General features: G+C 43.7%; 1 protein-coding gene across 1 annotated transcript; it reads right to left on the bottom strand.

Moving 5' to 3' along the window:
- Positions 1-4,838: 4,838 nt before the first annotated feature.
- On the bottom strand, positions 4,839-22,869 carry DLL1 (delta like canonical Notch ligand 1). The gene is made up of 11 exons (XM_060753776.2): positions 21,877-22,869; positions 20,453-20,800; positions 17,304-17,364; positions 16,662-16,919; positions 12,290-12,350; positions 11,066-11,196; positions 10,657-10,826; positions 10,326-10,542; positions 6,440-7,232; positions 6,203-6,317; positions 4,839-5,544 (listed from the first exon to the last, which is right to left on the bottom strand). Exons 1-11 carry the CDS (start codon positions 21,928-21,930, stop codon positions 5,539-5,541), a joined length of 2,214 nt encoding a protein of 737 aa, XP_060609759.2. The 5' UTR covers positions 21,931-22,869; the 3' UTR covers positions 4,839-5,538.
- Positions 22,870-26,329: the final 3,460 nt, after the last annotated feature.

Here is a 26,329-nt window from a genome sequence, read left to right as displayed (position 1 = left end):
GTGCCATTCCATGGACACGAATACTAAAAGAGAAGAGAGTTAAAAGTGAGATACTAAATGCACAATTGCAAACAGTACTACCAAGAAGAAGGAAAAAAATAAGGTAAGTGTAAAGAAACCAGCATGGATGTTCAAGAACATTCAGCTGGGCTAAAATTTAAAGGAGACATGTACAAAAAATGGGAAAGGGAAGAAATCACCAAAGAGACATTCAAATGTACATGTGTAGGAAAAAGGTCCGAAAGACTAAAGCACGAGATGAGCTTAAACTTGCCAGAAAGAATAAAAACAATCAAAAGGGGTTCTTTGGTTAGGTAAAGGTTTTCCCCTGACATTAAGTCCAGTCGTGTCCAACTCTGGGGGTTGGTGTTCATCTCCATTTCTAAGTCGAAGAGCCACTGTTGTCCATAAACACCTCCAAGGTCATGTGGCCAGCATGACTGCATGGAGTACTGTTACCTTCCCGCTGTAGCGGTACCTATTGATCTACTCACATTTACATGTTTTCGAATTGCTAGGTTGGTAAAAGCTGGGGCTGACAGCGGGAGCTCACGCCGCTCCCTGGATTCAAACCTGTGACCTTTCAGTCAACAAGTTTAGCAGCTCAGCGGTTTAACCCATTGTGCCACTGGGGGCTAGACCAAGGAAATGGTAGGGCCTCTGCATGGAGATGATGGTGAAAAGTCAGAATTACTCAACACCTTATTTGCCTGAGACTTCTCCCAAAAGGAAATCAGTATTCAACCTGAGCAATCCAGTGTGAATGAGACAATAGGGGAAATGCAACCAAAATAGTAAAGAAGTAGTCAAGGAATACCTGGAGTAGTGGCTTAAAGAGCTGGAGATGTTTAGCCTGCAGAAGACAGTTGAGAGGAGACATGATAGCCATGTATAAATATTTGAAAGGACATCATAAGGAAGAAGGAGCAGGCTTGTTTTCTGCTGCCCTGGAGACTAGAACTTGGAGCAATGAGTTCAAGTTACAGGAAAGGAGATTCCACTTGAGGAACTGACTCTCAGAGCTGTTGAAGAATAGAACTCTAAAGTCCCAGAATGCGGTGAAAGCTCCTTCTGTGGATGCTTTTAAACAGAGGCTTGATAGCCATCTTCAGCAGTGCTTTGATTGTGCTTTTCTTGCATGGCAGGGGTTTGGATTGGATGTCCCATGTGGTCTCTTCAAATGTTACAATTCCACAATGCTATGATTCTACAACTCTCTGATCAGTTGGGAGATTGTAGAATTGATTATGAGACTTCTGTCCCTTGTTGTACTACTTCCTGCACTAGTTGTAAGGCTCTCCACTGACACCAAATATGAGGAGTACCACAAATCTCACTGCAAACACCACTGCTTTCCTCATATCCCCGCCTCAGTTACCCATATAAGAACATCTTTTCTGTTACTGTGGTCAACTGTTGACCTACTATAGTGCCCTCAGTAGTACTATGCAAAATATTTTGCAATTTCTATTCTACTGCGAATGGTAGTAGGCTTTCAGAGAAAGGAACTGACCAAACCACATCTCACCTCCAAGTGTGCTTCTGCCGGCAACCAAGCTTATTACCAAATATCATATATAAAAAACATTTATTTATAAAAGACCATGATACCACAGTGATCTCCCAGGTGGTAATATTTTCCAAGCTCTTCTGACTATCCTAAGTTTAAGTGCTAAAGTTGTTCAGTATATATTTTCTCATATTGCCATAATGAGTTATGGTACCATGTTGCAGGTATGCAACAACAATGCTTTGCATTTTCCACTTGATCAGTGTCCCTAGAGTTAATATGTGCAACACTGATTTTCATTTATTCTGTATTGTTTCTTCTTGTGCATTTTTAAAGTAATGACTTAAAAATTAAGTAATGACTTAAAACCAATGTGCTGCTAGCAGCCAATGGCTATCACAATGGAAATGACCCTTTCACTGCCTTCCTATAGCTTTCCCAAGAAGGTTGTGAGAGTGTAAGGCAGTAGTTCTCAACCTGTGGGTCCCCAGATGTTTTGGCCTTCAACTCCCAGAAATCCTAACAGCTGGTAAACTAGCTGAGATTTCTGAGAGTTGTAGGCCAAAACACCTGGGACCCATAGGTTAAGAACCACTGGAAAGGGAGCTAGTCATGAGAGAGAGGTTGCCCTGTCTCAGCTCTGCTGATGGAAATACTTTAAACCAGTGATTTCCAACCTATGGGTCCCCAAATGTTTTGGTCTTCAACTCCCAGAAATCCTAACAGCTGGTAAACTGGCTGGGATTTCTGGAAGTTGTAGGCCAAAACACCAGGAAACCACAGGTTAAGAACCATTGCTTTACTCAACATTGGCTGTATTACCTTGTGTGCCCTGAATGCCTTGAAGGCACCAGATCCAATGTGATCCTGGAAGCTAAGCAGGGTCAGTCCTGATAAGTATTTGAATGAAAGCTCACCAGTGAGTACCAAATGTTACAAGCTATATTGCAGAAGAAGGGACTTGCCAAACCATCTCAGAATTCATTGCTTAATGAAACCATAAGTCAACAATGACTTGAAGGCACATACAGACACATTTCACAGTATTTTATATCCCATGTTTCTTTCTTTAAGTCATCATGAGAACCCATCAGAAAATCCATATATCTCTTTAGGTCATCTTGACAATTTTGGTAATAAATACAAAATCTAAATGAGCTAAGAAGGCCAGAACCATTTTTTTAAACTCTGTCATCTGACCTTGTTAGAGCTCTTTCATTGTACACAGCCAGAAAAAAAAGTCTCCCCTCTCAGTTCTTCTTACCCCTTCTCTGCAATTTGTCAAGCTCTTATAGAAGTGAAAGAGGTATTATAAAGTAGTGCCGTTGTGGTCACCTTTATCTTTTAGCCCCTGCGAGGAGGAAGATTTCAGGGGGGGGAAACCTGAAAAAATTAAACTTTGTCACCTGCATGTGATGGTCCCATTCTAGATGAGGTAGGATTGTGTTGGGATAAAAATTAGATGAAATATTTCAAGGACAAAAGAGAAGTGACTTAACTATGTTCTATATGTTTAAACGCCAAACCAATCATGTTTTTGTGGGCAACGTAGTTTACCTCTTTTTCAAAAAAGGTCTAGATGGTTAGATCTACACACAGTGGCAGTGGCTATCAAAATGTAAGTATATGGGTAGATAAACAGGGACACTGTAAGAAAACAAGAGTAATGCTTTTTTAAACACCTTTCTCTGAAAGCAGGATCTGAGCTGACTGGACAGAATTTCAGTACAATACAATGCTGAAGATGTCAGGATAAAAAAGTACTTTTTCTGACTTACGGTGTACTTCTAAGAAAGCAAAACATGATTAGCCTAAGCTTTCCTCATCGATCCCAAAAGATAGATTTTGCAATGTTTTTGCTGGGCATTGTAAATAAAGAATTGGATAAATATGACAAATATAACAGAAGCAAACCACTGTTTATTCCAACTTTGAAATGGACTGTAGCGCCAAAAGCAAAAGGATGGATTCTTAAGGTTGTTGAGTTGGTCCAAGTTGCCAAGCTAATATAGGATTTAAGGATAAAGCAATTGAAGGTGTTTATGCATTATTTTCAAGACTGGAAACCATTTTTTGAGTAATAAGAAATCTAATGATGTAATAATATGTGATTACATTATTATTAATTTTAGTAGAATTTTTGTAATTGAATCTATAATTGTGTGGAATTTTTTTATTATTTCTTTTATGTTTTCATTAGAATTTGGATTAAGAGTCAGTCCATTTGTGTGTTAATCAGTGTTAAGTGTATTAGCTTAGTGTTTTAGTTCTTTAGTTTTGTATATGATATGTAGGTTTAAAGAGTGTAGGAGAAAAATTGTAGTCTTGTGCTGGGTCCTTCTGAATGTAGCTTCACAGCAAGTGTTCATGTTATGGTCCTAATGTAGGTTCAAAGACATCAGGGCACTCTGGGCTTGCACAGACTGTGTTTTACTTTCATTCCAGAAACCCGACCATTCTAGGCTTGAGGGTGTCAGCTCTCCCGCACAATCATAATATTCTTGCTCACAATAATATTTTAAAAGAACACTCAAGAAGGGGTCAAATCTTTTCTGCGTTTGATTCAGCCTGCCAATTGACAGGACCTGCTCCTGTGCAAGTCCTGTAATTTACAATGGCCCTAGCATGAGCCTGGCACTCAATTATGGCTAAAGACCAAAAATCTATGAAAGCACAAGGTTGTTTTTTTAATGCTAGCAATGGAATGGCAAACCTCCATGGACAGAGAAGGAGTTTTTCCTTGCTGCAGCCAACAGCTGGGTGTACAGTTTTTTCCATGGAGCTTCATGGCCAAGTGCCCAAATGAATGAATGAATGAATGAATGAAACAGGCAGCCTTACAGATCATTGTTTAATTTAGTTTAATCTGTTGGTCAAGTGCCATGGTGGTGACTTCCCAGAGTCCATAGCTTGGAGAAAAACTGTGTTTTTTTAGTCTCCCAGAATCCTCCAGTCAACATAGCCAATGGCTGTAGTCCCCGAGCTGGCTAGATTACTCTGGGGCTGTAGTCTAAAAACATACTTTTCCGAAGTGTTTCCAAAGTCTTGTTTGAAGGATATGTCACATAGAAGATTATGATCACGGAACTTACTGATGTTGCAATTCAAGTCTCTGGGGTGGGGGGTGTCCATATTGCTACATAAGCTATAAAGGAGTCATTCAGTCACTGCTAAATCCTGAGATTTGCTACTGATTGAACTAGGGCTGTTATGTATTCCTCCCTGCAACACACACCAATGTGTGTTCATGTCAATAAATGAAAGATTTAGAGCTCTAGAATGAGAGAACATAGTTAAAAGGTGTTGTACAAAGGAAAAATGCTTTGAATATCATTAATAATATTTATTTTGGAAAAATATTTTAAAAATGAATTTCTTCATTAACAAAAACAGTAAAAAAAACTCAAATAACATTTTGCACAATATTTCATAAATACATTATATACAAAAAATATAGTCACATAGACCCAGAAGTGCCTTTGTACATATTTACCAAAAAATTAAATTATAAAAAACATCACAAAATACTCAAGATTTACAAATGTCCTGAAAATAATTTTTACAGATTAAAAAAAATAACACACTTTTTCCCCCACCTAGTAAAAACACATTTTAGTATAAAAAAGGGACAATAAAGGCAGTTTGTAGCTCTAGTTCAAGAAACGACTGGCTCATAAGAATCCAAAATATACACTTCGGGCAGTGCATGTTTCTTATGGAGGAAATTAAGTCCGTTCATTTAAATATATATAGAAAAAAGCAACTGACCATAGTGCAATGATAAATATTCATAAAAGGCAGTGCAACAGGTATCTTTGAACACAGACCCTGGCCTAGTGTCCACCATGTATTATTTGCAGTCACTTTTGCTAACTTCAGTAGAGAACCAGCTCAGCCTGAATTTAGTTTCTCAGCAGCAGTCAGTGAAGAAATCTTTCTCCCTTTCCATGTTCAGCAGCATACATTGGGGCATATAACCTTTGACAACTGTTTCAGAACAATAATTTTGCCACATCGTTGCCTTTCCTTTAAACCTGTAGAAGGAGAAGAGAAACAAGATAAATAGGTGCAATGATGGACAGATGAGATCAGATCCATAGAGGCCTAGGTCTGTTATCAAGTGTTCCTCTTCTGTTTAGACAAAATTCCCTTCAAGCAAAAAAAAAAAGTGATAGAAGTTGGTTCTTCACATACCCCACCATGATTCTTCTATATTCATTTACTATGTGTGAGGTGGAAATAATTTTATAGACTAGTCATTTTGTTGTGTGGCTGATGTGTCCATCACAGAAAAAGAAAGACCTACTGGCCAACTGTTCATATATAGGCCTGCCCATTCTCAGTCAAAGATCTAGCATGAAATGTGTCCTAGAACCATAACATTTTATATGTTGTAAGGTTTCCTTTCCAGAAAAATCATTCCTGATTTTGTATAGCTGTTGGTAACTAGATCTAATCCAGCAGGTAATAAAACTCACTGGAATCAAAAGACAATATAGCAGCACTGAGTAGGGAGGCTTTGCAGTGAGTTTCTTTCACCAATTACATCAGATGGTAATCGGTGAACTCTCATTTTTTAAAGAAAGATCAAGTAGGATTCAGTTTTGACTAGTGTAAAGCTGACAAAACTCTGATAGGTAAGAAAAGTTGGCTTTGGTAGGCTGGAAAGTTGTACCAAATAAATATACTAACCTCTGTTGCTATGATGCATTCATCTTTTTCTTCTGATATAACATACACCGACTGGTACTTTGTGTCTTTTGAGGTTGAATATACCGATTCTGGCCGTTTCCTTTCAGATGTTTCACTGCAGATGAGAGAGGAAAACCAAATACAAAAAATGAAATGGCTGCTTCTGGAAGCAAACAGATATTCCGCCCATTGTAAATTACACTGTTAACCAACCCACTAGCATTGCCCTTCACTTACCTCTTTAGCTGTACTGCCGTTTTTTCTTCTGCCTCACAATCATATGTTTCACACTTAGCTTCACATTTGCTGCGCTCCTCTTTCACAGAGTCCTCATTCTTGAGTTCATGCACCAAATTGTAATCCACTGATGGGTATCTGGCTTTATAACCATTTTTGTCCGCATTATCGCTGTGGAAGTCTATTTTCTTATTGGTGTTCTTAATCTGGGTGGCACCAATGACACTTATGGAGATGTCCTTCTCCCTTTGACAGTTGGCCAAGTTGTTCATGGTTTCGGTTTCACTCCTGCAGGCATCTGGCTGATGCTGCCTCTTTTGCATTTTGAGTCGGAAGCAGACAACAATGGCCGCACAGCCCAGCAAGAGCATGAGGACCAGAATGATTCCAGCACACACTGCAATCCAAGGGAACTGGGAGCTCTGGCCATTGGTGTACTTGTCTGGTATGGTAAAGCCCACTGCTCCTTGAGGTGGGTCAGGAAGCAAGAACTGGCAGTTGAGGCCTCCATACCCACGCGCACATTCGCAGACATAGCGGTTGTTTCGTTCGTGGCAAGTTGCCCCATTATGACAAGGGCTGTGTTCACATTTGCTGACTGGAGTGCTACAGTTCTTTCCACTGTATCCCGGTGGACAGGTACAAGAATAATCGTTAACTCCATCTTGGCAGGTCCCACCATTGAAACAAGGAAAAGAAGCACAGTCGTCCACATTATCATCACAGTGTCGTCCAGTGAAGCCAGCCTGACATTGGCATATGTAGGAATTCCCAAGGTCAACACACTGGGCTCCTGCACAACAATGAATAAGATAAAGGATCAATATCCAAGCATCAATTGACTGATTTATTTGTTATCTACTGCATTCATATTTGGTCTTCTCTTCTTCTATGAGTATGTGGGACTTTCCTAGCTATTCTTTACAATACCTCCTTCCAAGTTTGCAAGACTGAGGTTTGATATTTTATAAAGATATTTCTTAATAGGATGATAACAAGACATATTCTTAAAGACAGATGTTCTGCAGTTGCATGTTTCAGATATATATAGCTTGCTCTCGGTATTTATTGATACTGTGCCCATGGATTCAATAATCCATGGCTTGAAGATATCCCCTCCTCCTAAACAAAATACAAAAAGCAAACCTTAACACCTTTTTACTATGTCACTGTATAGGGACTTGGGCATCCATGGCGTTTGGTATCTAGTGGGGTAGGTCCTCAAATCAAACTTCACTGGATACCAAAGACCCAATGTATCTGACTTTTTCAACATTTTAGAATACATCTCTGCTGCCATGCAGAGGGAATAATGCCCAAGTCAGGCAATGGCCTGAACGTCAGGGAATTGTCCTGATCTTTAAACATAACGTATACAAATCCCAGGGTATCAAATTCATCCATAATCCCTTAAACCTGAACAAATCCTAAGCATAATGCTATACTGCTTATTAAACATGTGCTAAACCAAAACCAAATTTGTGGTTGATTCTGTTTTTTTAATCATAGAATTGGAAGAGATCCAAATGGCATCTCATTCAATCTCCCTCTGCTCTAAAGACCTAACAGGGTCTGCTATCTGCATTCATTAACAGCTTTAGTGGCAGCATATGCAGGAACCTGAACCTGTCACTCAAATGCCAAATTACTATCTGAAAAATAAATTCCCAGCACTATTGTTGAATAAAATAGCTCATTCCCAGAGTTGGCTGAGCCTTCACAACATCATTACAGAACTCTAGAGCTCTACTATAAGACATTACATCAATCAATGGTGAAAAGTCACAATGCCATCATTCATAACATTGCAAAGGAACTTAATCAGAGTAACATTTGCAGCTACAACTGTTACATCAACAGAAATCATGAGTATATACTCACATTTCTTTTGCCCATTGTATTTACCATTATCATTAATTGCCATGATAGAACCAAAGCTCCTTTGATAGCTAGACTAAACTTGACTATATTACAAATTTCAGAGTGGTTTTCTATGTCTATAAAACACTGAATCATTAACTTTCCACCCATAGCGTAAAATGGGAGAGTAAAAGAAAAACCCAATGGTTTTATTCAGCTGATAGAGTTATGGAAGGGAATAACTGTAGTGAAAAGGGCAACGACATTTCCCTTCCCATTAAGAACTTTAACCTCCTAAAATGACATTTTCTTCAATCCTCAAATGTCTAGTGTTGCAGTAACTTACAACTTCAGTTGAACATTTAGAAATAGAGTTTAGGCATCCAAAGAAAAGGACCAAGAGAATGTGAATATGGCATTGAGTTCTGGGTGTGCTCAATTTTCAGTATTCCTGAAATGGTGGAAATTTGGGGGCTGGATAAAACATTATCAAGGGCAGAATTCTTATTTGAGGGCCTTCTTTCTGACACACATCCCTATATATATACGTCTGGAATAAACCAACCCCTAAGTCAATCTCCGCCAATCAGGGGCACTCTGGAGTGCTCTTCCACTATTCCCATCTTCCCTAGCTAACTAGTACCTACCATAGTATTGACCATACTAACCAGTCCTAATGACATCTACATTCCAACACATTTGTAGAGTGAAGATTTGGAGAAGCCTATACAGAGAATAACAGTCACCAGACAAGCATTTCTGCTAGGCAAGAGTGACATGAAGTGCAAATCTGCATGGATTCCCCAAAAAAGTCTTATTGGGTTTGGGGAGCTTTACTCCCACACAAAGAACCGCAGCCTTATAAAATGTTCTCCCAGCAATATTCTATACAGCATATAGATATAACCTATGGGCCAATTAAATTCATACATATTTAAGTAAAACTTTAAAACATTTTAGAGCAGTGTAGGAATGTATCATTGGTGTTCATAGTTCTGAAGCTGTTGATCTCTTACTAATGACAATGGAGGTGTCCAATAAGATATTTAGGTCAAGTATGATTTTGAAGGCGCCCCAGTGGCAAAGGGGGTTAAACTGCTAAGGTGATGAATTTGCTGATCGAAAGGTCAGCGGTTTGAATCCGGGGAGTGGGGTGAGCTCCCGGTGTTTTACCCAGCTTCTGCCAACCTAGCAGTTTGAAAACATGCAAATGTGAGTAGATCAATAAGTACCGCTCCAGCAGGAAGGTAAGAGCACTCCATGAAGTCATGCCTTGGAGGTGTCTATGGACAATGTCAGCTCTTCTTTTAAGAAATGGAAATGAGCACGACCCCCCAGAGTAGGACGTGACTAGACTTAATCTTAGGAGAAACCTTTACTTTTACCTTTTTTGATTTTGATTTTGAAACTGTCATTTTGTTTGTTTTAACAAGTTTGAAAGCAATCTTGAGCACCTCTTAGAAAAGCAAAAAAGCAACATGGATTTGCTCAAGAAAGGAAGTTCTATCCCAGTGGTTCTCAACCTGTGGGTCCCCAGGTGTTTTGGCCTACAACTCCCAGAAATCACAGCCAGTTTACCAGCTGTTAGGATTTCTGGAAGTTGAAGGCCAAAACATCTGGGGACCCACAGGTTGAGAACCACTGTTCTATCCAGACTGAACATCCTTCAAAATAACCAATCCAAATATTTACCTACTAGCTTGTTTTCACTGACATTGCACCATGAGAACGTACTGTGTTGACCAGAACTCCCTGAATTTCTCTCAGCTGCAGGCTGGTGTATTGTGGCATTTTAATTTAAAACAAACTCTGTCCAAGCACAAGCCTCCCAGAGCAAAGTGGGTAAAATAGGCTCAGGATTGTGTATCCCTCCAACTGCAAGCATTGTTACTCTTTTCTTGGCTCTTATCTTTGGCTGTTCAAACGGGGCTCCATGTCAAATGAACATCAATAGGAAATTCACTTAGTTTTCAAAGCTCATGGCAAAATGCCCAAAACCATGGACTGAATGCTTTGTTTAGCTTACCATTAGCACAGGGATTTGAGCTGCAATAGTCTATTTTCTTTTCGCAGTTAAATCCAGAATAACCCACTGGGCAACGGCAGCTGTATCCACCTTCCGGGTTGTCTGTGCATCGTCCTCCATTGAAACAGGGCCCATCTGCACAAGTCATGGCACCCAGCTCACAACTTTTACCATAGAAGCCTGGTGGACAGGTGCAGGAGTAGCTGTTTTCAAGGTCCTGTTTCAAAGAAAATCATACCTCTTAGAAAATATTGTGATGGCTTGCAGTATGTTGCAGAAGAATGTAAAACTTATCTTCCATCTATTAAAATATGTGTATTTTGAAACTTACAGTACAACTTCCTCCATTCTTGCAAGGATTGGCATCACATTCATTGATTTCAATCTCGCAGTTGGAACCAGTGTAACCAGGCCGGCAAGAACAAGTGTAACTCCCTTGTCCAGTGTTGGTACAAGTAGCTCCATTTTTGCAAGGCTTATGGTGTGTACAGTAATTGAGATCTGCAGAAGACACAAAAAGAAGTACACTGATAAGGATCCGTATGATCTGGCAATGACAAACTATGGCTTTAGCTAGACAGTGGTCTGAATACTTTAGGGTAGTTCCAACTAGAGTTCAGCCACTGAATCAATTAAATGAATACTATGAAAACCCATAGATATAATTCCCATTGGGTCAATGGGTTTCCTCCATTTCTGAACTAATAATATTGATATCCTATTACAAGTGAATAACCTACCTTGATTACAGAAAAGGCCACCCCAGCCTTCCTGGCAGTTGCATTGCCATGGCTGTTGACAAGTTCCATGAAGGCAACCTGGGTACCGGATGCATTCGTCACAGTAACGTCCTTGCCAACCAACTCTGCATCTATGAAAATTAGTAAAATATATATATATATAAACTTTTATGAAAAGTCATACTTCTCAACTACATCATTAACTTTCTAATATTCTCAATGACTTCACTAATTTCACATTTGAAAACATTTGAAGCCTATGCCCCATTATGAATATGTTACCTCAAACCTTTTGATCCTTATGTGCCCTTGGTTTACTATAGATCATATGTATAATACAGTAACTCTTTTAGCCCTCACAACATTCATATAAAGTACATATTGTTGAAAGAGATAATCACTTCCTCAGGGCACCAATTTTCAAAATCCACAAGAAACTAAGGTTCATGTATTCCTGTCCCATGATTATTATTATCCTTCCTATGACAATATGCTGGCCCTCTTTTCTGTTTGGTTACTGCAATGAAAACATATTTATCCCACTGTATAACTTTTAACATACCAATATTCTACTCCCTAATTATTCTTAGAAATCTGATCAATAACAAAATGTTACTTTTGTAATGGTTTCAAGTGAAGAAAGTGTGAACTGTGAACTCAAAGTCAAGCCAGAGTGACTATTTTGGGATGATGTGTTGTTGTTGCGTTGTTATTATTATTATTATTATTATTATTATTATTATTATTATTTGTTTTCACTGCTCCAAATACTTTTTGTGCAACTTTCAGAGCTTTCAGCCAATATGGCCATTTCCGGATGCTAGCTTTGGAAATTTGTTATAGAGAGGAAGCTGCTGGGAACTCTAGCTTCCAACCAAATGTGAACTAACCAAAGATGTTAAATCAAGATTCAAATTGGTGGTCCATGACTGGTTCTGATCTGTAAATGTTCAGATATTTGGGGGGGGCATTGTATCCAATATGGTAGTGGTCCCTGAAAAAAAATGCTAGTCCCACGCATCAGAAAACTTTAGAAGCTTTGAACTACACCATAAGTTTGAGTTGTAAACTGTGGCTCTGACCCAGTGATATTTGGTTACCATTACTATCATGTAAAAACCTTTAACATTTTAAAATTATTCCTGTAGGATTCTCACATTCAATCTACAGCCGAAAGGCAGGATGGGAAGTCAAGAGAGAGCAAGAAGAGTTCCGGAAACTTACTTGCATTCTCCAGGCTTGTCACAAAATCCATGTTGCTCATCACATCCAGGCAAGCAAATTGCTGCAAAAGACAAAAAGGGAAAGGGGGAAGCCAAGAAATTTAGACTATAGTGAAAAGAAGTGTGACCCACTCCCACAAAGCTCCAAAGGGCTTATAACTCCCTTTTCACTCTGGTTGAGCTGCTAACAGCAGCTGAATTAATCTCCGGGTCTTGGTAGGAGTATTGATCTCGCTTAGTCAGTGGCTGCTTTTACTTATTGCCAGGACTGAACATTCCTCTTAATACAGTTGCACACGGACAAAAGAGGGCTCACAATCGCTCCCTTCTCCACAGCTCCCACCCGCCTTTCTTCCCAATAAGGGTCAGAAGTCCTCTTCCCCCTGCTTCTCTCACCCCCCCCCCCCGCTCAATGCTCACCCCAATTCTATGCACACAACTCCTCCTCTTGCTAGCCTCAGAAAAGTGTGTGAAAGTGTGTGTGTGCATGTGTGTGCGCACGCTCACAGATAAGGGTGGACAGCTGGTGTGCAGGGTGCCAGCCGGGACAGCTGCTCTATTGTCTATTCTCTCCCAGCAGCTGCCCCAATGCAACAATACCCCCAACCTCTTGCAGCCAATTGGGGCCAAGATGTGCTTCCTCAACAGCCTATCCCTGCCCAGATCTAATCTATGGCACGAGCGTGATTTCTCTGGAAAGGGGTCGGAAAGGGGGGGTGGGAGAAAAACTTTTCTTCTTATTCAAATAAATAAGTCTAAAGTTCTTTCACACATACATACACACACCCAAAAGGGAAGAAGGGGGGATGGAAGCTGGGAAGGGGAGGGGGCACAGACAGAAGGAAAAAGGGGTAAGCAGGCCAGCAGGAGGGAGGTTGGGAGCAAGGCGGGAGGGAAGACTTCTGCTCATTACTTTGCCTGGTTATGGAACTCATTAAGCAGGCACCGCAAGTTTTAATTCAACAAAGCAAGCCAGGGGAGACAATGCCAAGGGCCCAGAAGGAGGAGGAGGAAAAACAGAAGATGAGGAAAAGCTGGGCTGATTGTCTCCACACACACACACACACACACAGCACAAACTGAATGGGGGCAGGCATGAGGCTTCAGGAAGCCTGAAAACTTATTTATTTGCTTTGCTTATAGGGTGACATCATTCCCCAACCCATCCTATCAAAAGGGCAGCCAGTTTTCTAACATCAGGAGAGAATGCTTCTGGAACGTGGCTATACAGTCCGAAAAACTTAGAACAACCCAGTGATTCCAGCCATGGAAGCCTTCGACAATACAGTTTTCTAACAACTTGCTCATAAAAATGCATGTTGGTTATCAATCGAACAGCTTAGCCATACCAACAGTATTGTGCAAGAATACAACCTGCTGCTTCAAGAAGGCATCATCATCAATGGATCAAAAAAGTCTGTGTTTTCTTTCTATTCTCCTCTAAAAGTACTATCAAGGGGGAGAAAAACGGGATCCCTGTCTGCTGTACTAACTGGAGCCATAAGCTGCGCAAGAGTTCCCAAAGTGCATGTATGTTCAACATACAGTTTAAGAAATGCATGCACACACTGGGCAGCAATTATATCTGACATATCATAATGGCCAGTATGTATGTGTGAAAGAGATACTTCAGTATGCCCTAAGACACTGGTTCTCAACCTGTAGGCCCCCACCAGGTGTTTTGGCCTACAACTCTCAGACATCCCAGCCAGTTTACCAGGCATTAGGATTTCTGGGAGTTGAATGCCAAATCATCTGCGGACCCACAGGCTGAGACCCACTACCCCAGGACTTTAAAAAGCCCAGTGTGTATGGAAGGGATACCTCTTCCATGTTTTGAGCAGCAGATTTCAATGCTATGTTAAAATATGGCTTTGGGAGGTTTTTTGAGGATCAAAAATGACTTGACATGCAGGGATGCTGTATACAAGAACTACATTAAGTTACCTTTTCCTTTTACAATAATCGTACAGCTCCCAGAATCCTCCAGTAACCATACTGCCTGGGAGATTAAGGGAGCAAAGATTCAAAAAGGAACTCTCTCAAACTTTGACTCAAGTCCAAGAGGGCAAGAGGTGCCATATTTAATGTGATTTCCTCCCATCAGTTACAGCTACATTCCAGGTTCCATTAGCCAACTAGGAATACTTGAAAAGTATTCATTCCTATATACACACACTGCAGTCCATCTGTGTGTTTGAGGAAGCAAAGTATTTTTGTGGTTGACTTTATGCTACAGATGGGCTGGAGTTCAAGTCTCATATTCTCCAATCAGTGGTGCTTCCTTGGAATGATTGCAATTGTGATGCACACATCTGGAAGATGTCAGTTTGGCAGAAGGCAGGTCTACTTTAAGTGACACCTTTACTTCATTGTGCTTCCCTGTTATCAATAATGGCACTAAGGACCACAGACAGAAGGCTTTTTAGAAAAGGTTTTTCTGTCTTGGGAGTCATATTCAAGTCACACTGAAGTCTAGGAGCCCTTCCACACAGCCCTATATCCCAGAATATCAAGGCAGAAAATCCCACATTATCTGAGTGTGGACTCAGATAACCCATTCAAAGCAGATGTTGTGGTATTTCCTGCCTTGATATTCTGGGATATAGGGATGTGTGGAAGGGCCCTCAGGCAAGCATTTCATTGATTGTTAAACTGGAGGAGCATTTTCTGTCCTACACGTCAACTAGGTGCAACACTTCCCTTGTGTCACTCAGTATTTTTCCTCCCATAGTTATTTTAGTCTCACTTTTGAGAAAGGAGGTCATCAATAGATTTAAAATGCCAAGAACACAATTATGCTGGCCATAAGAAAAATTCTGAAAATCCGTATTTTAAATGCACGAAGCCAACCAAAAAGGGAAAGGAGAAACTTGCTAGAACCCATTACTTTACCACCAGACCTTTCTCTTCCCCTTTCTGTTCCCATTTTGTTTATATCTAGCCTTAAGAAAAGTTTTTCAGTAACTGAAAACCTATACACTACTTCGTCACATTATAGCTGGTGCTGCCTTAAGCGATGGTCCTGATGTTTATTTTATAAGAAGAGTAGAAAAGAGTTTTAGGAATATTTTAGTAATATTATAGTGGCACATTTAACCATTATCATAATTTTAAGCCGCATTTGCACTACACAACTATAGCACTTTGATACTGCATTAACTTCCACGGTTCTATCCTATGGAATTATGGGATTTGTCATTTATTGAAATATGGTTATGTAGAAGTTTCTGCCTAAGAACTACAATATTGCAGAGTCTGAGAACAAAATATCAATTCTGAGCTGGAAGCGCCCATGCATTTTTAATGTGCTAGATTACTTAATATTGCAATCCCATTATGCAAGAGTGGAATTGCCTTTCTGTACTTAAAATAACTGATTGAACTACTCAGTAGTAATTGAACAATTGAGTGGCACTCCATTCCTTTATTCACTGCTTCTTCTGAGTAGATCAACTCATAAAATAATTTAAATGTTGTTCAAACCAATGATTGTCACTGTTCTGCAGATTAAAGTGAAGAAAGATTCTGGATTTCTTTGGGGAGGGGGATATTAGCCTCAAAACTTCTACAGAGTTTCCAAGCCAATATGTCTAAATGTATCACAGGAAGCCAGTATTGCCTTCTGTTCGGGCTCCTGGATTTCTGCATTTTACAGTGTGAAGGGAGAAGATTTGGACAGGATTTTTTCCTTCGTTCTCTTTGGCAAGTTGGTCATCCAAGTGAAGCATATATCATTTTGTGAGACAGTAACAGTAAGCCCTTCCACCAACCACATGAATCCTCAAACCTAACATGCTTGTACCTGAATGTATTGTTGAAGGCTTTCATGGACAGAATCACTGGGTTGTACGTTTTTCGGGCTGTATGGCCATGTTCTAGAAGCATTCTCTCCTGACGTTTTGCCTGCATCTATGGCAGACATCCTCAGAGGTTGTGAGGTTTGTTGAGGATGCTTGCCACAGATGCAGGCGAAACATCAAGAAAGAATGCTTCTAGAACATGGTCATATAGCCCAAAATCCCTTGCACCTGTATGTCTGTGAGCCAAAATATTCCGAAGACACCAGATCTCATGTGATCCTGGAAGCAAAGCAATGTTAGTCCTGATTAGGACTTGAATGGAGGACTATCAAAAGATAGCAGGTGCTGTTGGCTATATTTCAAAGGAAAGCAACTGCAAAGTCACCTCTGAGTAGTTCTTACCTAAGAAACCCCTATGAAACTAATGGGGTTGATGTAAGGCAACAGGAGACTTGTGGGTGCACAGGTGTGGACACATAGACACACATGTGTAAATGAGAGCAGAATGTGTACTAACATTACACAAGGAAGGAAGGGAGTCAAAAGTTGCATTGCATTGTGGACACTCACGATCAGTGCAGTATTGGCCCTTCCAGCCCGGGTTGCAGACTTTCTCCCCACGCTCTCCACAGGTGAAGTGGCCAAATGCATCATCCCTGGGGCGACAGAAGACAGAGCAGCCTTCACCATAGTAGTGCTCATCACACACAAAGCGGTAGGAATACTTGAGGTCAGTGCGGTCACTGCTGTGCAGGTCCTGGGACCACTCTTCCCCAACGGTCAAATGTCTTTGGGTAGCCAGGCGGCTAATGAGACGCTCTGGATTCTCTACAGAAAGGAATGGAAGAAAGATAGATAGGGCAGGAATTGGGGAGGAGACAGAAAGGCAGTTAATTAAAGGGAAAGAGTGACATCATTATCGTCATTATTATTATTATTATTATTATTATTATTATTATTATTATTAGAAATTATACGCCTGGAAAACCCAAGTGAAGAAACTGATTTTAAAAGCAGTTGTGCAAAAACCATTTGGGGCTCCCCAAATACTCAGTACATATGGAATTTTTCCACTAACTCCAATGGGACATACATGCAAGTAAGTGGCTTGGGATCACGATTGTAAACAAGTGCCACAAGACAGCCACTGAGTGTAGGTTTGCCAATGATCTAAAGGAATGGCCTTCCTTATTGTAGCTGGGAAATATTTACCTGTGTTGAGATCATCAGGGGAATCAGTGTGCAGTGCTTCAATGATGAGAGAAAACGTGCCCTGGAAAAAAGAAAAAGAAAAACCAACAATGAGAGCAAACCGTCTGCAGTCAGCAAAATAACATGATGACAGGAGTGGCTGTGTGCTCCTGGCCAACATGACTCTCTTCATCCCCTGACTCTGACCTGTTTTCACTTTCCTCAAGGAAATGGCAGCACTTTTTCAAAAGCCACTTCCTGACCTGTTTTTTCAGGCATAGTTGTACAGGATGTGGCATTTTTAAAAAGCTGAACGGGGACGGGGCAGAGGTAATAGGAAGGCTGGAGACATGGGGAGAGCATTCATAAATTCCCAGTCTTCCCATTTTAGCTGTGCTTGCCAGCTTTCAAATCAAGAGGCACTGAATGGGGAAAGAGAGTGTAACAATGACATGGCCATTTCCATAATGGGAAACCAAGGGGAGTGGAATAGCTATCCAATCTGCCCAGCCACACAGCTCTCCCCATTTTCTCCATCCCTTCAAATGACTGGCTGAGGTCACTAATGATGAGACAAGCAAGCTGCCACCATCAGCAGGCTTGCCATATCAAAAAGGACAAGAAGCTGGTCATCTTCTTTGAGCGTCTGTCCCTTGGAGTAGATATTGGAGCACTTTGAGACCAAAAGTAGTTGGTAGCATAAGCACAAGTTTACAAAATTAAATGAAGCAGACTTTAGCCTATGAAAACGTATTCCGCTACCAGCTTATTTCTCTGTTGGTCTTGAAGGTGCTACAAAATCTCTGGAGTTTCAGCCACCCGTTGTGGTGTACATGGCTCTAAATTGAAGAACTGTGGCTTGGAGTAAGGAGCACTTTAACCAGGGGGGAAAAGCAACCTAAATGACTACTTTACTTCTCAACAGCATTAGTTTCTCACAGCATCACTAAGGTCTTAGGAATGCAAACTACTGATTTTGGGAAAGGGTAGCAAAGATCACACATGTATTCCCAAATAAAATAAATATGCTCGTCCTTTACATCCTGAAAGTGTCTTTTGTCATTTCAGTTGGCAACTCCATTTACTCCCCCCAACCAGATACTTTACATGGAGCATTCAAGGGATCACCACTTTGTTTTACTTCTAATTAGAAATCACAATCATCCCATCCACATGGGAAGCTACATTTGAGAAACACACTCACACCTTTCTCAGTAAACCCTACTTTAAGAACTTTTTTCTTCCAAAAGTAACTCCCAAGACTCTGCCTCCGATAGAAGCACTAAAGAAATTAAAGAGGAAAGAACCATCTTCCTTGGTGGCATATGCCCTGAGAGTAAACTAACTGAACCAAACTTCTTAAAGTGGTGTTTTGTTGAAACAGCAATCTGAACACGTGCTATGAACAAGACACACCCAGTTGCCACATTTGCCAATACTTCAGACAGTAAAAGTGATAGCCCCACTTTGAGTAGCTCTTATTGAAATTGCTTGAGACCAAAAGTGTTCTGTATTTAATACATAAGGGCTTTCTTAGAGGTGGGACCCAGGTCTAAACACAAAATTCCTTTATGTTTCAATTATCATCACCTGAAGATAATTGTATACATTTAATAATTTGGTGCCTGAAACATGTGTATAATACTGAAGCAAAGGTGTCACTATCTCAAACTTAATAATGTTGGAGTATTTCAGAATTCCAGACAGGGGATGCTCAACCTAAAACAACTTAACATAACCACAAGCACTAATATCCACATTTCTACTGAAAACCACAGCTTATCCACTATCCAGGAGGCAACAGTCTTAATTCCGTCATTCTTCCCAACCTGGAGTAGACTTCATCAATGGAGTCAACACCATGTGTTGACTGGCCACTCAAGTGGAAAACCTACAGGATTCAGGTCCATTTGTAAGCTGGTTCCCCAACTTAGTCAACCTTTACTACTCCAGGTGTTTGGGATTTCAATCTCCAGAAGCTCCCAACCAACTTGGCCAGGTGTCACGAGTTCAGGCAGCTGGAAGACATGAGAATCACCAGGGGTGCATCTACCATGTGTATTTTGACTTCTATGGAATCATAAGAACTGTAGTGTGGTGAAGGCCAAAGACCTCTTAAAAGGCCCATTCCTAGAATGCCCATGGTGTCAAGATGCATCCCTTTTCCAAACCGTTTGTCAGCTGCAGCATGTAGGTGTGTCATAGGAGCATAGAGAGTCTGTGTGGAATACACAATACCAACTTGCAAAGTTGCACTCAAAATATAAATAAAAGGTTGTCATGAGATGAGTTGTGCCCCCATCCACTGATATGTGTAACATAAGGGAGTTGGTTTAACCCAGGCATGGGCAAACTTGGGCCCTCCCTCCAGCTTTTTGGACTCCAATTCCCACAATTCCTAACAGCCTCAGGCCCTCTCCTTTCCCCCCTCAGCCTGAGGCTGTTAAATATTGTGGGAGCTGGAGTCTAAAACACTTAGAGGGAGGGCCCAAGTTGGACCATGCCTAGTTTAACCTCTGCTTTGCTAGTAAAACTGAATGACTGTGTCGCAAAATGATGCCTGACCAAAAAGTGTGTCACCAACATGACAGGTTTGGAAAGCTCTAGTGTAGATGATCCCTGGTGCAGGGCTTCTGAAACTCACTCACCTCTTTTGGACTAATGTATGTTTACATGACCTCCCGTATAGACATAAACACAGGTCTACAAATCAAAAATGAAAAATGAGTGTTTTCAAGACTGTTTTATTTTCTAGCTGGTGGGGCATATCTGAAGTGTTTTCTGCAAAGCCCACTGTAAACCCCTGCCCAGTTGTTGCTCATAGATTTGTGTACAAATCGAGGTGAACTTTGGAAAACATTGACAGTTGACAACTTTTTCAGGCCCCCAACAGTGGTTCTCAACCTGTGGGTCCCCAGATGTTTTGGCCTTGAACTCCCAGAAATCCTAACAGCTGGTAAACTGGCTGGGATGTCTGGGAGTTGTAGACCAAAACACCTGGGGACCCACAAGCAGAGAACCACTGAGCTAAGGGGATGGAGAGCCTCATAGCAAGCAATGCTCTGATGCAGTCTTGGCTGGCCCCGCCCCTTTCCATCTGCCCCGGGGAGCAGCTCTCTCTCTCTTTCTTTCTCTCAATCTATCAGTGTGCGTGTGTGTCTCTCTCTTACCGGCCAGGTGAATCCGAAGGGGAAGCGGATGGGGTTGCTGAAGAAGAAGGGCTCTCCGCTGGCCCCGCTGCTGCCGGCGGCGTGGTCGGGGACGGCGAAGGAGTTGGCGCCCAGGACCGGGGTGAGGGCGCTGCCGTAGGTGCAGGGCGGCTCCGGGGAGACGCTGGCCTGGTAGTGCTTGAGGCACACGCGGAAGAAGGTCTGGCACTCGCAGGCCTGCAGCGGAGAGCCCGAGGGACCCGCCGCGCCGCCGCCGCCCCCCTCCCGGCAGCAGTTGCGGTTGCCCAGGAGCCCCTTCTTGTTGACAAACTCCTGCAGCTTCAGCTCGAAGACGCCCGAGGCCCGGACCTGAGCAAAATAAAGGGGGGGGGGAGGGAAGCGTCAGGAGGGGACGGGGAGAGCCTTTGCACGCATCCCCCCCCCCCAATCCGTTCACGCGGGATGCCACTTCCACAAGGTATCCCCACTCAGAAGAGCGAGCCCCTGCCCTTGTGCGTGTCTGCACGTGTGAACGCGCGCACGCATGCGTTCCCGAGTCCACCCGCTTCCCCAAACAAGCCAGAGAGACCACTTGCCTAGTTTCCAAACCGACCTCCCATAAGGAACACGCAGTGGGAAGAGCGAGACCCTGCCCTTGTGCGTGTCTGCACGTGCGAACGCGCGCCTCCCCGAGTCCACCCGCCTCCCCAAACAAGCCACAGAGCCCACTTGCCTAGTTTCCAAACTGACCTCCCATAAGGTAGACGCACTTCGAAGAGCGAGCCCCTGGCCTTGTGCGTGTCTGCACGTGTGAACGCGCGCACACAAGCCTCCTCGAGTCCACCCGCTTCCCCAAACATGCCACAGAGAGCCCACTTGCCTACTTTCCAAACTGACTTCACAACGTATTGTTGAAGGCTTTCATGGCCGGAATCACTGGGTGGTTGTAGGTTTTTCGGGTTGTATGGCCATGTTCTTAAAGCATTCTCTCCTGACGTTTCGCCTGCATCTATGGCAGGCATCCTCAGAAGTTGTGAGACCTCACATTCTCTCCTGACTTTTCGCCTGTATCTATGGCAGGCATCCTCAGAGGTTGTGAGGTCTCACAAACTCTGAGGATGCCTGCCGTAGATGCAGACGAAACGTCAGGAGAGAATGCTTCTAGAACATGGCCAATACAGCCCGAATGACCTCACAACCTCTGAGGATGCCTGCCATAGATATAGGCGAAACGTCAGGAGAGAATGCTTCTGGAAACATGGCCAGACAGCCCGGAAAACTCAAAACGCAACCCCAGCGAGAGAGCGCTTCAGAAACGCTCCACATCTTACCACTTCAATGCGCCCCCCCCCCCCCCCGATTAAAAAACTGCTCAGTGTCATCTATGAAGAGAGAGAGAGAGAGAGAGAGAGAGAGAGAGGCGCGTCCAGTCCTCAGTGGCTTACCTGGAGGTGGAGCAGGCAAACAAGCAGCAGAATCAATGTAGACTGACCCCACATTGTGGCCGAAGGGGAGGCTGCCTTGTCAAGCGCGGCGAGGCCAATTCCTCCCTGGAGGAGAGCGGCTTCTTCTTCCTCTTCCTCCTCCAGAAGGAGACCCGAAGGCAGTCCTTCCTCCTGTCGCTTTCCTTCGAGAGAGACGCCTGACAGTCGAGGACGAGCCAACCCAACGGGAGCTGGGCTTGTGTCTTCTGGGCGGCTTCCTGAGGAGTCTTGGCTCTGGCTTCTTGCTCCAACCCAGGAAGGAAAGCAGGCAGGCGGGCGGGGGGAGTTTAGGGGGCGGAAAAGGAGAGAAAAGCCACTTAAAATTCCCAGAGGCGGAGAAAAGGCTTCCCAAAGCAGATTAAAATAATCGTCGAGGTGGAAATCCCTCCAGGGACGAGGAGGAGATAATTCCCGGTGGCTTCAGGCGAAGGAGGAAGAGGAGGAGGAGGAGGAGGCGGGGGAGAGAGAGAGAGAGAGAGGTGGCTTCCTTCGCCAAGCCTGGCTTTCTGAGCAGAGGATCCGTCTTTGGCCCCCGAAGGAATCCAAGTCCGAAGAGGGAGGCAAGGAAAGGCGGAGGGGAGAAGTGTCTTTATTTCCCCCCCTCTTTTTTTCACCTCTCGGGTGGTTTGTCTCCCTTCGCCTCTCGGGGGGTGTTTTGTTTCCTTTTTGCCTTGATTGCTTTCTGTTTAAGGGACGGCTCCAAATTGGCTGCTTGCTGTCCTGACTCGCTTCCTCGCGTGGGATCCTTCTCTTTTCCTCCCTCTCTCTCTCTTTCTCTCTCTCTCTCTCTTTCTGGCTGCGCTCGGGGCGCCTGCCCGCCTTATATCGCGCCGGCCGCCTGCATGGCTAATGAGATGCAAATGAGCAGCCCCCCAATCTGGCTCGAGCGGCCACAAAGGAAGCACTTTACCAAGCCGTCCGCTCCCTGGATCGCCAAATGGTCAGTGAGCTGTAAAATGGGCAACCCTCCTCCCGACCCCCCCCCCCCGCCCAATTGCGCCTTATCACGCCACTCCCCTCTTCCCCCCTCCCCTCCCCTGAAAAAAAAAAAAGACTGCAAATGCCTGCCAATGGGGGCACCGCAATCACCGAGCTTGCTTCTCCCCGGGCTCATCTACACTGAGCATTTAACGCGGTTCTGGACACCACCTCCCACCATAAGGTGCAATCAGGGCTCCCTATGGTTCCTGTCATCATCACCACTGAGGATTTCCGATGTCAGCCCCTCCACGGCGCAGTGGCTTTCTTCCAGAGCGGTTTGAAACTACATCAAATGGTCAGTGTAGCTGGCACGCGAGATCCCCCGCTTCCACTCACTTCCTCCGGGTAACGTCATTGCAGACGGCCAATTCTCTCACGCCAGAAGCGACTTGTAGTTTCTCAAGTCGCTCCTGACACCAAGCAAGCAAACCCAGGGCCTGAAGGCACGTGCCCGCAATGCCTCCACACGCCGCTAGTCGAGATCTTGCAAAGCCACGCGTGACAGACAGCGTCCGAGGGGATAGGTGTATTGGTTGGGGAGTTTTAGAAAAGCCTACCTACACTGCGCCGCCCCTCCTCCTCCTCCTCTTCCCTAGCCTCCGATTTGAGTCTCAACGAGGAGGAAGAAGCCGCGCGTCCACACGCAGCCGGAGTTCGCGTGACAGATTCGGCTTCCCGGCGGCTGCCTTGGACGATTGGTGGCCGGGGATCTTAAAGGAGAAAGCAAGAGGGGCACGTATTATCGAAGGCTTTCATGGCCGGAACCACTGGGTTATTGTGAGTTTTCCGGTCAGAAGCATTCTCTCCTGACATTTCGCCCACATCTATGGCAGGCATCCTCCGAGGTTGTGAGGTCTGTTTGAAACTAGGAAAATTGGGTTTATATCTCTCTGGGGTGGGAGACAGAACTCTTGTCTAAACCTCATTTTCCTAGTTTCCAACAGACCTCACAACCTCGAAGGATGCCTGCCAAAGATGCAGGCGAAACGTCAGGAGAGAATGCTTCTGGAACAGGGCCAGACAGCTCAGAAAACTCACAACAACACGACTTGCCGGGCCTCTTGGGAAGCTGCCTCCCCTGATCGTTATGCACAACCAACTCCATGGTGTGTGTTTGTCAAAAATAAGACTTCAAAAGCCCATGTGTTAAGTTCCAGGCAGGAGGCGGTGGTGGGAGGGGGCGCTTGGCTGGCTAAACAGCCCTGCTTTTGAAGGACCCACGAAGAAGCAGCCCCACAGCCCTTTCCCCCCTTCTTTCCTTCCTTCCTTCCTTCCTTCCTTCCTTCCTTCCTTCCTTCCTTCCTTCCTTCCTTCCTTCCTTCCTTCCTTCCTTCCCTGCACTTCTTCCTGGCTCAACTGGCCAACCTGCCAAGGGTGGGCCTGCTCTCTTTCTCCCCCTTTGGCCTCCTTCTCTCCCTCAGGAGAACGAAGGGGATCCATCCCAGCCAGAACACACACACATTCCCTCTCCATCTCTCTCTGCATCTCACTGCCTTTTTAATTCTTCTTCTTCTTCTTCTCCCTTCCTCCTTCAAGCTTGGGTGTGTGTGTGCTTCTTCTCCTCTTTCTTTCTTTCTTTTTTTTTTTAAAAGAGTGAGTTCGGTGTGTGTCGTTCGCGTGGCTGTCATTAAGGCAGTTTGTTATTATGGGAGGCCTGCATCAGTTGGCTCTTTGTGCTCTCAGCTGTATGGTAATGCACCCAGCACCTGCTCCCTCGCACAATGCAAACGGGAGAAAGAGCTCCCCTCGGCGCACGCGAAGGCCTCTACAACAATGTGCTCACCACTTTTTTTAATTCCATTTGTTAAAAGAGAGAGAGAGAGAGAGAGAGAGAGAGATCCCTTCCAACCCTCCTTCCCCTCCCTACCTTGGAGAAAAAAACACAACTTTGTGCCAACCGTCCTCCCCCCCCCCCCTCTTCTTCTTCTTCTTCTTCCTTAACATATCCCTCAGACACTAGAGCTTCTGTGTTGGTTAAAAACACACACACAGGGATAGAGGCACAATGGGGTGGGGAAGGGAAGTGTTCTGCTGCCAGGGCAAAAGTTTCCCTGCCCTTCCTTCTTCCTGCGTTGAAAGCAAGGCTCTGGAGGAGTCCACCGGATACCATGCAGCTGTGGACAGGTCAACAGAGGGACCACCAAACGCATTGTTGCCCAAACACAAATCAAGGAACATTTCTTTATTTATTTACCATATTTATATCCCACCTGGAACTTTTGGTTGTTTCTGTTGTTTACCCCTGTGTGTCTCTTGGACACACAGCACATCACATTTCTTATCTCGGCACAGTTCATAGAGCAGTTGTTCTTTGGCAACTGACATGCCTTCAGTGTTGATTGAGATTATTGTCATGGTTGGTCCTGAAAAGGGCTGCTGGTTGGTTTGCTTGTTTGGCAGCATGCTGCAAGTTGCTTCTGGTCACTTCTGGAGTGAGAGAATCAGCCATCTACAAAGACGTTGCCCAGGGGATGCCCAGATATCTTGCAATCCTGCAAGGAGTCTTCTCTCATGTTCCCCGTGGGATATGAGCAGACTGAAAGCCAAAACCAAGGTTACAATGATATCTGTTATAGAACTCCAATATGCTGATGACAAAGACGTCTGCGCGCATTCAGAAGAAGACCTCTAAACACGTTTGCAGATGCATACGAGAAGCTTGGCCTGTCACTGAACATTGAGAAAACCAAAGTGCCCTTCCAGCAGTCACCAGGCAACCCCTCTCCAATGCCAGAAATACAGCTTACTGGTGTAACATTAGAAAATGTTGATCATTTCCGCTACCTTGGCAGCCCCCTCTCCACAAAAGTCAACCAAAAGTCAACATTGACCCTGAAATACAACACCACCTGAGCTCTGTGAGTGAAGCATTTTTCCAAATGAAGCAGAGAGTGTTTGAGGACCGGGACATCCGTAGGGATACCAAGGTGCTTGTTTATAAAGCTATTGTCCTCCCAACCCTGCTATATGCCTGTGAAACATGGACTATCTACAGGGGTCACATGCAACTCCTAAAACAATTCCATCAGCACTGCCTCTGAAAAATCCTGCAAATCTCTTGGGAAGACAGACGGACAAATGTCAGCATGCTGGAAGAAACAAAGACCACCAGCACTGAAACAATGGTCCTCCACCATATACTCCGTTGGACCGGCCACATTGTCCGAATGCCTGATCACAATTACTCTACTTTGAATGCAAGAATGGAAAACAGAATGTTGGAGGACAGGAATAGAGATTTAAACATGGGCTCAAAGCCAACCTTAAAAATTCTAGCATAGACACTGAGAACAGGGAAGCCCTGGCCCTTGAGTGCTCTAGTTGGAGATCAGCTGGGACCAGCAGTGCTGTAGAATTTGAAGAGACACAAATGGAGGGTAAAGGAGAGAAATGTGCCAAGAGGAAGGCGCTTCAAGTCAACCCCGACCAGGAC

This window comes from Anolis sagrei, chromosome 1, assembly GCF_037176765.1.
Source record: "Anolis sagrei isolate rAnoSag1 chromosome 1, rAnoSag1.mat, whole genome shotgun sequence".
NCBI classification, from domain to species: Eukaryota; Metazoa; Chordata; class Lepidosauria; order Squamata; family Dactyloidae; genus Anolis; species Anolis sagrei.
The sequence above is the reverse complement of the archived record's forward strand: the minus strand, read 5'-3'. Positions and strand labels throughout refer to the sequence as shown.

What these genes read in the sequence shown, in the direction of transcription:
- DLL1 (XM_060753776.2), bottom strand. Translation starts at nt 21,930, where the DNA reads ATGTGGGGTCAGTCTACATTGATTCTGCTGCTTGTTTGCCTGCTCCAC. An exon ending in AGAATGGAGGAAGTTGTACT is followed by an intron (nt 10,543 to 10,656) that starts GTAAGTTTCAAA and finishes TCTTTGAAACAG; the next exon opens with GACCTTGAAAACAGCTACTC. An exon ending in ACGGCAGTACAGCTAAAGAG is followed by an intron (nt 6,318 to 6,439) that starts GTAAGTGAAGGG and finishes TCTCATCTGCAG; the next exon opens with TGAAACATCTGAAAGGAAAC.